Source organism: Syngnathus scovelli, chromosome 14 (genome assembly GCF_024217435.2).
Source record: "Syngnathus scovelli strain Florida chromosome 14, RoL_Ssco_1.2, whole genome shotgun sequence".
NCBI classification, from domain to species: domain Eukaryota; kingdom Metazoa; phylum Chordata; class Actinopteri; order Syngnathiformes; family Syngnathidae; genus Syngnathus; species Syngnathus scovelli.
The window spans coordinates 5,140,001-5,151,916 of record NC_090860.1 but is presented as its reverse complement, the minus strand read 5'-3'; the positions used below and the strand labels follow the sequence as shown (position 1 = coordinate 5,151,916).

At 51.5% G+C, this 11,916-nt stretch overlaps 1 protein-coding gene across 3 annotated transcripts in view; it reads left to right on the top strand.

The window, feature by feature from the left end:
- The first annotated feature begins 9,875 nt into the window (after window positions 1–9,875).
- The window catches only part of akap6 (A kinase (PRKA) anchor protein 6), a 34,649-nt gene continuing 32,608 nt past the window's right edge, over window positions 9,876–11,916 (top strand). Inside the window, exons 1-2 of one of the 3 annotated variants that reach the window (XM_049740147.2) lie at window positions 9,876–10,203; window positions 11,699–11,887. In XM_049740147.2, coding sequence (XP_049596104.1) covers window positions 11,760–11,887 — 128 coding nt within the window. In that variant the 5' untranslated portion in view covers window positions 9,876–10,203; window positions 11,699–11,759. The other 2 variants (XM_049740149.2, XM_049740148.2) reach the window with 2 other exon arrangements.

Below are 11,916 nucleotides of genomic sequence, written 5' to 3'. Positions count from 1 at the left end.
AATTTTACATGTGTAACAAATATTTACTATCAAATTCCCACGGTCGTATCATGCCACTGCGCTAATAAACATTTGAGAGGTGATGTCAGGCCTAGAGAACACAATCTTACTCGCATTTCGTTTAAAAATCCTTCGATAGATACGAACCCTGATCGACCGATTACACTTAAACTCGGTTTTATGAATATTAGATCGCTTCATACGAAAGCAGTTCTCGTTAATGACCTCATCACGGAACATAATCGAAACGTTTTTGGTCTTTGTGAGACCAGGTTAAAACCTAAAGAACTGCTGCCGCTTAATGAGGCCTCGCCTCCAAATTTTGTGAGCTCGCATGTGGCGCGTCCTCGAAAAAAGGGTGGGGGTGTCGCCCTCATCTCAAATTCCGATCTTAGATTTAGGCCTCGTTCGATTAACGTATTTAAAACATTTGAAGTTCTCACTGTCCGATCCACCGCTTTGCCGTCATTTTATCTTGCTGTTATTTACCGTCCACCCGGGGCTTACTCTGGCTTCCTGGATGAATTTTCAGAATTCGTGGCTGATCTAGTGACAAATGCAGATAATATAATAATCATGGGCGCTTTCAATATCCACATGAATTTACCGTCAGAGCCACTTACTTCGGCGTTTCAGACCTTAAGTGATACGTTTGGTTTTACGCAAGCCGTGCAGGCAGCAACGCGTAAGAATGGAAATACCTTAGATCTGGTATTGTCCCGAGGACTTGCCCAGATCAGAATCAGAAAACCTTTATTGTCATTCTACATAGTACAATGAAATTGGAGACCTCCATCCAGTGCATGAGGTAGATACGAGTAACATAGTCAAGTAATCGACTAGTAGAACAGTAGTGCGGACAAAGTGCAGTAGTAGTGCAGGAGGAAAGTGTCATCAGTGTCGGCTGGAGTTGAGGGCGGCTATGGCTTGGGGAAAGAAACTGTTTTTGAGTCTGTTTGTCCTGGTCTTCATTTGCCTGTAGCGTCTTCCAGAGGGCAACAGGTCAAACAGGGCGGAGCCAGGGTGGGAGCTGTCCGCTGAGATGGCCTTAGCCCTGCTGAGGCAGCGGGTAGTGTAGATGTTCGTAAGGGAGGGGAGAGGGCGGCCGATGATCCTCTGGGCTGCCTTCACCACTCTCTGCAGCTTCTCCCTGTCAGCGGCGGTGGAGCTGCCGAACCATACTACGATGCAGTAGGTCAGTAGACTCTCGATGGAAGATCGGTAGAAGGTCAGCAACAGGTCGGTGTTGAGGTTGTACCTCCTGAGGACTCTCAGGAAGTGTAACCGCTGCTGAGCCTTCTTGACGATGGTGGTGATGTTCTCTGACCAGGCGATCCGGTCAGAGATGTGGACGCCCAGGTACTTGGTGCTGTGGACCCTCTCCACCTGCTCGCCGTTGATGAAGAGGGGAGTTGGCTCAGGGCTGTGTCTTCTGAAGTCTATGATGAGCTCGTTGGTCTTCTTGGTGTTCAGAGCGAGATTGTTCTCAGAGCACCAGTCGACCAGCTCCAGGACCTCCTCTCTGTAGGCTACCTCATCGCCATTGGAGATGAGACCGACCACAGTGGTATCGTCGGCGAACTTGACAATCCGGTTGTGGTTGTGAGCCGGTCTGCAATCATGAGTGTAGAGGCAGAAGAGGAGGGGGCTCAACACACAGCCCTGTGGGGAGCCGATGCTCAGCGTACGGGTGGAGGAGAGGCGGGAGCCAACTCTCACAGCCTGGAGTCGGTTGGTCAGAAAGTCATTAATCCAGGCACATGTGAGAGAGGGGAGTCCGAGAGTGTCCAGCTTTGTGGTGAGTCTGTCCGGGAGGATGGTGTTGAATGCCGAACTGTAATCCACAAAGAGCATCCGGACATAGCTCTGCTGCTGCTCCAGGTGGTTCACCGCACAATGGAGGGCTACGGCGATGGCGTCCTCTGTGGATCTGTTGGTCCGGTATGCAAACTGGTGGGGGTCGAGGTGTGGGGGAAGATAATCCTTGATGTACTGAAGAACCAGCCTCTCAAAGCACTTCATGATCACCGGAGTGAGGGCCACTGGTCGGTAATCATTCAGGCTAGAGATGGCCGACTTCTTCGGCACTGGGATGATGGTTGAGGTTTTCAGGCAAGGCGGGACGGTTGCTAGGGCCAGGGAGCGGTTGAAGATCGTGGTGAAGGTGGGGGCGAGTTCCTCAGCGCATGCCCTCAGCACCTTGCCGGGGACCCCATCCGGGCCTGCGGCCTTTCTGGGATTCACTGTAAGGAGCACCTTTCTGACCTTGTGCTCCTGAACAGTGAGTGGAGTGATGTCAGAGCTGGGTGGGGGAGGGGGCAGGGCAGGGACAGGGGAGTGCTGCTGGGATGTTCCAAACCGAGCAAAGAAGCTGTTTAGCTCCTCTGCCAGCTGTGCGCCTTGGTCTTCGACTTGAGCGGCACTGCCCCTGAAGTTGGTGATCTCCTGGATGCCCTGCCACACCTTGCGGCCGTTGTTGCTGGACAGGTGGGACTCGATGCGTTGTCTGTGGTCCGCTTTCGCCCGTTTGACTCCTCTCCTCAGCTCAGCTCTGGCAGCGCTGTACAGATCTCTGTCTCCTGACCTGAAGGCGGTGTCGCGGGCTCTGAGGAGAGAGCGGACCTGGCTGCACATCCAGGGTTTCTGGTTAGGGAAGACACGGATGGTTTTGGTCACAGTCACATTGCTGGCGCAGAACTGGATGTAGCCCAGAACTGTGTCTGTGTGTGTCCCCAGCTCCTGGTGATCGAACAGGTCCCAGTCTGTCCGTTGAAAACAGTCTTTGAGTTTGTGGAGTGCATCCTCAGGCCAGGAGGTGATGGTCCTTAAGGTGGGTCTGAGTTTGCGTCTGAGGGGGGTGTAGGCAGGGAAGAGCAGGAGGGACAGATGGTCTGATTGCCCGAGGTGGGGGAGGGGGATAGCTCTGTATGCATGTTTGATGTTGGTGTAGACATGGTCCAGGGTGTTCTCACCCCGTGAAGCACACTTTACGTGCTGGTGGAAATTCGGCAGTACAGTCTTTAAGTTGGCCTTGTTAAAATCCCCCGCTACAATGTGGAAGCCATCAGGGTGAGCCCGTTGTTGTTCACTCACAGCTCTCAGCAGGAGAGAGAGTGCCGTGCTTACGTCAGCGTCGGGTGGAATGTAAACAGCAATGACGATAACAACAGCTAGCTCCCTCGGGAGGAAAAAAGGCCGGCACCTGACTGCCATGTACTCGAGGTCCGGACAGCAGTGGCTGCCTACGATGGTCGCATTGTTGCACCAGTTTTCGTGCACATACATACAAAGCCCCCCACCTCTGCGTTTACCGGAGTCCAATGTTCTGTCCGCGCGTAGCAGGGAGCGGCTTGCTAGCTGCATGCTAGCATCGGGGATATCCGGGCGCAGCCAGGTTTCGGTTATAATAATCACACAACAGTCCCGGACGTAGTGGTTTCCCGTGAGCTGTAGATCCAGGTCATCCATTTTATGCAGCAGGGATCTGGCGTTGGAGAGAAACAGGCTCGGGAGAGGCGGCTTGTGCGGTTGTTTACGTAGCCTTAGCATTAGGCCAGACCGACGGCCTCGCTTTTGCTTCCTCTCTCTTCTTCGCCTGCGTCGCCTCCCAGACCCGACAACAATCCACGGAGACCCCGGCGGTCTCGCAATCTCGTCTGGGATGTTGCGCTTGCGGTGAAAGTCACTTGAAATAGGTATCCGTGCTTGGTATCCAATGTCCGTGAGCGAGTGGAAAGTGTACTTGGGATTCCCAGTACAGAGTGTGCCAAAGAGTGAAAATAAAAAAATATAGGCAAGGAAAAAAGAGCACTGGCGTGGAGAGCCGTAAGCCGCTGCGTCCGTGCGCGCCGCCATCTTGATCTCAAAAAAAAAAAACTTCAACTGCAACTTCAAATATAACAGTACTGCCATACACTACTGTTTTGTCTGATCATTACTTAATAAAATTTGAAATTTTAGCTCTTTGTCAAAGACAAGAGAGCAATCAGAACTATAGCAGCCGTAATATTAACTCCATGACTGCAACTGCGCTATCTGAGTTACTGTCGCCGGCAACTGCCATATTTCCCGCATATATCGGCTCTATTGATAATCTTATATAATCTTACATTGTTAAATGCCATCGAATCTGTGGCACCGCTACGTCTGAAAACTCGCCGTAGATTGCCTACTCCGTGGTTCACAGATGAAACATGTACGCTTAAGCAATTATGTAGAAAGCATGAGCGCAGATGGCGTTTAACCAAACTTGAGGTTTTCCATCAGGCATGGCATGACAGCCCCCTGAAATATAAAAATGCGCTTATCTTAGCAAAAACTCGTTATTTTTCGCAAGTCATCAATCTCAATAAAAACAATCCTAAATACCTATTTGATACAGTGGCAAAGCTAACACTACGCCAGCCGACCCCCGATAGCTCCTTCCACTCACCTGACGAGTTCATGAAATTTTTTGCTCAAAAGATTGAATCCATTAGGGATGAGATAAAGAATACCATTCCAATTGCTCAGTCGAGACCGCCGATTACCGGCGCTGATGATCATGCAATAACCCTCTCAAATTTTACAAGCGTGTCCCTCGAAAGGCTTACACAATTGGTAAGTGCGGCTAAACAAACATGTTTACTCGACCCGCTTCCAGCCAAACTACTTAAAGAATTATTTCAAATTTTAGGACCGTCCGTCTTAAATATAATTAATTATAATTAATCTGTCTGTCTCCTCTGGGATAGTACCAACAGCCTTTAAAACCGCTATCATTAAACCGTTACTTAAGCGACCAAATCTTGACCCGGTCTGTCCCAGTAATTATAGGCCAGTTTCAAACCTCCCATTCATAGCAAAACTTCTTGAAAAAGTAGTAGCGCAGCAGCTTATTGATTACACAGTCACCAATAATCGATATGAATCTTTTCAGTTTGGTTTTAGACCTAATAATTCCACTGAGACAGCACTTGCTAAAGTGACTAATGATCTCCTCGTAGCTATGGATTCAAACACTTCATCAGTATTGTTACTACTCGATCTTAGTGCTGCCTTCGACACTGTAGACTTCGATATTTTATTAGAGCGTCTTCAAAGTTGTGTTGGTATTTCACGGTCAGCACTAGGCTGGTTCTATTCCTATCTATCAGACAGGACGCACCGAGTGGTCCATGGCAAAACGTCCTCTGAGCTCTATAATATTAAGTGTGGTGTCCCACAGGGATCGGTACTCGGACCAATTCTATTTAATAAGTTTATGATCCCGCTTGGGGACATAATACGTAAATATAATATTAGTTTTCAATGTTACGCGGATGACACCCAATTATATATGCCGTTATCGACGACAGATCCGCGGATCTGTTGTAATCTTGAGGCGTGCCTTACGGAGATCAAGCAATGGATGTCTCTCAACTTCCTTCGTCTTACCTCAGATAAGACTGAAATGTTGATAATTGGTCCAGCTCGTTATCAACACTTATTTAAGGAAACCACTATAACTATAGATAACAGTACTATCACTCAGAGCGATACTGTAACTAATCTCTGGGTAATATTTGACCAAACGCTCTCCTTTCAAAAGCACATTAAGAATATAACCAGAATTGCGTTTTTTTCACCTTCGTAATATTGCTAAGATTCCTCCGATCCTCTCGACCGGTGATGCGGAAACTATTATACATGCGTTTATCACGTCGCGCCTGGACTACTGTAACGCATTATTCTCTGGTCTTCCTAAATCCAGCATCAACAGTCTAGAGTTAGTACAAAATGCTGCTGCAAGGCTGCTCTCACGGTAAAGAAAATTTGATCACACTACCCCAATATTAGCCAACTTACATTGGCTCCCGGTCTATTTAAGATGTGACTTCAAGGTTCTTCTATTAACCTATAAATCATTGCATGGCTTAGCGCCTTCATATCTCGTCGACCTAGTTGTTCCTTATGTTCCGTCTCGTAACCTCCGTTCGCAAAACAGTAGTCTTTTAGTGACACCGAGGGCCAAGAAAATGTCTGCAGGGTATAGAGCATTTTCTATTCGGGCCCCAGAGCTTTGGAATGCCCTACCAATGAATATTAGAACTGCTACCTCAGTATAAACATTTAAGACACATTTCTATGACATGGTGTCACGTCTCGTCCCCAACTGCTCCACTATGTGTCTGTCTTGGTTGCTGTCGTGTTGGTTGCTGTCGTGTCGTCTTCATGTCCTTTTGGTTCCTGTCGGTTTCAAGTATGTTTTGGTTGGGAAGTCATTTTGTTTTGTTAAGTCATGTCAGTTTACGAGTCTGTATTTTGAGTTCCGCCAATAAACCCTGGTCCAAGCTGCACTTGGTCGTCCTGCTCCATGCTCCACCCGACCGTGACACATGGCCTTTAATTAAGCTGTAGTGGCCGATTCGGTTGGAGATTGTTTTTGCTCCCTCTCCCCACCCCCTCCCTCCCACCACCCCTCCCCGGCTGGGGAGGTGGTTAGGTGACACCCAAGCTGACAGCGGCTATCTGGATTCTAGTGGACCAATTCAGGATGAGGGAACTGCAGCGGATTACCCTCCTCGAAGACACTGCCAGGACAATCGAGGGCACATCCGGTAGCTCTTCGCTTTGACTTGGACATCCACTTTTTTATTGATTTTGTCACGGTCGGGTGGAGCATGGAGCAGGACGACCAAGTGCAGCTTGGACCAGGGTTTATTGAAGCAACTCAAAAGGCAAACTGACATGACTTAACAAATAACTTGACTGACCGGGACGTGAAACAAGAAGATAGCAGGACATGACGGCATCAAGACAGTACGACAACCCCGAACGACAGCAACCAATGATCCGACAGGGAGTGAGGGGCAGACAGGACTTTTATACACGACAGGTAACGAGAGGCAGGTGGGAACAATCACACTGATCATGGGCACACAGGAGGGGAGGGGCGAGCACACAGACAGAAGCCAAGACAACAGACACATAGTGGAGCAGATGGGGACGAGACGTGACAGAACCCCCCCCCCCCCCACAAGGGACGGCTCCCGACGTCCCAAAAAAAAACTAGGGGAACCAACCCGCACTCGGGCGGCGACTTGGGGAACAGAACCGCACCGCACTCGGGCGGCGACTTGGGGAACCGACCCGCACTCGGGCGGCGACTTGGGGGACAGAACCGCACTCGGGCGGCGACTTGGGGGACAGAACCGCACTCGGGCGGCGACTTCGGGGACAGAACCGCACTCGGGCGGCGACTTCGGGGACAGAACCGCACTCGGGCGGCGACTTGGGGGACAGAACTGCACTCGGGCGGCGACTTGGGAGACAGAACCGCACTCCGGCGGCGACTTGGGGGACAGAACCGCACTCGGGCGGCGACTTGGGCGACAGAACCGCACTCGGGCGGCGACTTGGGGGACAGAACCGCACTCGGGCGGCGACTTGGGGGACAGAACCGCACTCCACGGAAACTCGGGGAAACGCAACCGCACTCTGCGGCGACTCGGGGAAACAGAACCGCAATCAGCGGCATACGAAAGTCAGCGCCGCAATCGGCGGCATTTAAAAGTCCAGATCGCGATCAGCGTCAATCGGAAGGCGGAGCTGTGGCAGCAGCATGAGCCACCACGCGCCACAGCAGTGGGAGCGGAGCCAGGGACGATCGCGGGTCCGACGCAGCTGGCTTGGATGTCTGCTGACGTTCACGGGTCCTGCGACGCTGGGGTGGAGCCCGATGGCGGCCGTGAGTCTGATGACGCCGGGAGGCACTCCAACGGCGGCCGTGGGTCCGGCGTCGCGGCACCAGAGTCCGATGGCGGCCGCGGGTTCGGAGTCGCGAGAGCAAGTTCGACGGCAGCTGTGGAGCCCACGGCGATGGAACCTGCTCAGACGTGGACCGGGCGTCGCAGTGGAAGCTGGTGGTGGAGGGGGGTCCAAGCGCTGGTCGTTGTGAGGTCGGATCATTCTGTCACGGTCGGGTGGAGCATGGAGCAGGACGACCAAGTGCAGCTTGGACCAGGGTTTATTGAAGCAACTCAAAAGGCAAACTGACATGACTTAACAAACAATAACTTGACTGACCGGGACGTGAAACAAGAAGATAGCAGGACATGACGGCATCAAGACAGTACGACAACCCCGAACGACAGCAACCAATGATCAGACAGGGAGTGAGGGGCAGACAGGACTTTTATACACGACAGGTAACGAGAGGCAGGTGGGAACAATCACACTGATCATGGGCACACAGGAGGGGAGGGGCGAGCACACAGACAGAAGCCAAGACAACAGACACATAGTGGAGCAGTTGGGGACGAGACGTGACAGATTTTCATATTACGTATTTTATGTGCCCTCTCTGCATCCATTGCAGCCTGGTGATCCTGAAAGTGGGATCCTTCCATCTGTGGTCCCTTCTCAAGGTTTCTCATTTTTACCCTGGTTGTTTTTTGTTTTTGTTTTTCCTTGCCCTTTTGGGAGCTTAAGATCAGGGGATGCTTTGAGAATAATTGTCAATTGTTTGTCTATGTGAAGCCCTTTGAGACTGCTTGTGATTTAGGCCTATACAAATAAACTTGACTTGACTTGAAATGTTTTAATGTCGCCGGTTTGAGCAACTTCTGCGCGTCCATCGTTTTACTTTGGGTGAAATAAAGTAAGGTCGAACAATAAAAATTTGCAGTTTTCTAGAGAGCTTGTCAAAAACGCGTTGACTACTCCGTCATTTTTCCACGCCCCTCTTCCCTCTTGTTTTTACTTGGCCGAGTTGAGTATCGTTTTCCAATGTAGCGTGACTCTAATGTGGGAACTAAATCAATATTGGCCACACCTGATTCAAATGATCAGTGCTCATCGGCAACCAGCAGTGAAAACAGGCGGGCCCTCCAGGACCCACTTGGGGGACCCACTTGAGAGACCCCGTGCGTTCTGCTCTGTCGCCATCACATCATCAGTGAGAAGTGTCACCAAGCCGACAAAAGTGACTATGCCAGATGCTATTTGGGCTTTTTTTTTTAAACTCATATGGCGTTGGATAGGCGGCTCGGTGACGCACTGGGTAACACGTCCGCCTCACAGTTAGGAGAGTGCGGGTTCGATTCCACCTCCGGCCCTCCCTGTGCGGAGTTTGCATGTTCTCCCTGTTCCCGCGTGGGTTTTCTCCGGGCACTCCGGTTTCCTCCCACATCCCAAAAACATGCTTGGTAGGCCGATTGATCACTCCAAATTGTCCCTAGGTGTGAGTGCGAGTGCGAATGGTTGTTTGTCTCTGTGTGCCCTGCGATTGGCTGGCAACCGGTTCAGGGTGTCCCCCGCCTACTGCCCGATGACGGCTGGGATAGGCTCCAGCACGCCCGCGACCCCCGTGGGGACTAAGCGGTTCAGAAAATGGATGGATGGATGGCGTTGGATATCTTGCAAATAGGCCACAGCTTTAAAAGAATGGAGACACCAAAAGTGTCCAAGAGTGCAAAAGAGGAAAAAGCTGCCAAGTCACGCCACACAGGAGAACGAGTAGTAATGCCTGCCACATTTTGTCTTGAAAAAAAAAAAAAAAATCGTTTCTCATCGTTTCCTGGCGTGGTGTCGTAGTTGTCATGTGCAGAAACAGCAGCAGGGAGCGCTGCTTTGCCTAGAATGAAGGAGGATAGAGAGGTGTGTGTGTGTGTGTGTGTGTGTGTGTGTGTGTGTGTGTGTGTGCGTGCGCGTGTGTGCGCAGCCGTGCGTGTGTGCGCGTGTGTGAGGGGGGCTTTCGTCCCCCCTCACACACACACACACTCCTCACAGAGTGGAGTGCCGCAGCCTATCAACCAATCAGAAGGTACTACCACCCTCCCCATCCCATCCTCTTCAGTTACCAAGACAACAGGAGGTATCGTCTCCCTCCGGCTCACACACTCTCTCTCTGTCTCTCTCTGGCTCTCTCTCTCTCTCTGTGGCTCTCTGGCTCTCTCTCTGTGGCTCTCTGGCTCTCTGTAGCTCTCTGTCTCTCTCTCTCTCTTTCCTTCTCTCTGCTGGTGTTTCCCGTCCTGAAGCTGCTGCATCATCGCTGAGCTTGGATTTAGCATTAGCATCATGGCTGCTAGCGCCGCAGTGGGACCGACCTGACCACTGAGGGAGGCGCCTCCATCCGTTTGTTCGTCCTTTTTTCGATCGTCCTCCATCCTTCTCATCTGTCTAACCGCAGACGAGCATTACTCGTCTTCTCGCTTAGGGTGAGAGGAGCCAGCAGCACATGTGGTACGTATTCCTTGTCTGGCATATTGGCCTAGGCACGACGGTGCCTTGGGGAGCTGGCGGAACAGGTGCAGGGAAAGGTCATGAAGGCCGGTGCCGGGCCGAGGGTTAGGTGACGCCCTACCTTTTTCCTCAGCCAGCATTGTTCCAGCGCCACGCTGACCACGGCCGTACGGGCCGACACCTTATGATTGTGGCCTAGTGCTCTCTATGCGGAGCAAAGGTTTTTCCCACACGCGTCGGCTCGTATCTTGACATCGCATGCCGTTTGTCGCTTCTAGCAGCACGTCAATCCTTCCGACTGCATCGGGGTCACGTTAGGCCCACTGGGGCGGGGTCAGGGCGCCGGACTGTGGTTATCGTAGTGCAGATCAGAACTCAAACTAAAATCGAAGAAACTTTTCTCAAGAAAATTTGACAACAAAAAAAGCTTTAATAAAAGGAAAACAAATAAACCTTTGCACAAAAAACTATTTAAGATTGAGGGACCGTGTATTAATGTTACTTGATGAGAAAAAAAAGAAAGCAAGGCGAGATTTTCAGGCGTCGTAAGAAGGTGTCGGTTGCGGAGAGTTTGGGATTCCCCTGGGACCGGTTGGCGGGGAGTGAGAGGGACCTTGAGGGGAGGGGCGTGACAGTGAAACGGGGTGGAGCGCGGACTTGTCGCTGGTCACGCGGATGACGTGCGTAGACGGAAACGGAAATTGTCTGTTTTGATTTAAGTTGCTTTCAAACATGCTGTCATGAACAGAATCAACGACACAAAATCTGAACATCCCAGATGAAGTCACGAGTAGGTCCAAGAATGTCATCAATTGGAGACAATTGGGTCATGTCATTCTCTCATAGAGAATAGCTTAGTCTAGCCAAGCCTAGCCTAGCCTAGCCTAGCCTAGCCTAGCCTAGCCTAGCCTAGCCTAGCCTAGACCACCTCAGGGGTGTCAGAAATAAGAGGCAACGGAAGCCGAGCGGGAAGTTCAGTTCAGCCGAGGTCAAGATGGCAAAATGGCTGCTTGTGCTTTGTTTACTTGCCGCAGCCGAGCGTCAGGGCGTGGCTTGAGGGGTTGACATCATACGACGTCCAGCAAAAAGATGCCGTTGAAGCATCAGTGGTCACGATTGTGGCTGAGCTCACGGACCACTTTTGTGGAGCTGGTCTCTGTTGTGGGCGTCGCCATGCTTGTGTGATGTCACGCCGAGACGCGTTTGGCGAGTCGCAAGGTCAGGGCCGAAATTCACTTGACTGTGAAACGTCATCATTTTCCTGCTGCTGTCTTTTTGCGAGACCTCACACGCGTGTGTGTGGCTGTTTTTGAGATGACAGCGATGTCACCTGAGACCACTTGGCGACGCCCCACCCTGATAAATACTCTCATTCCAAATTCTCCCTTGAAAGGATTGGACTGAAGCGACACAGTAGCACGTCATTTATCTGTGACGAGGTGTGTCGGCCCATCTCGCCGTGCCCGCTCACTCTCGGCAGTTTGTGTCGCTGCAGGCCCCGCCCATGATCACCATCCGTCCTTGCCACCGTCAGTCACATCGTCCTCTTTGTCACCATGAGTGCGGTGGCCTTGTCGTCTTTGAGCCCAGAGCCGCCATCCCCAATGCTCACCGCGGCCGCACCCACTCCTGACCAGGGAGGCCTGTGGTTAGTGAGCCCCGCGGCGGCCGACGTCGCCCACAGGTAAACGAGACTCGAGGGGATGAGGGCAA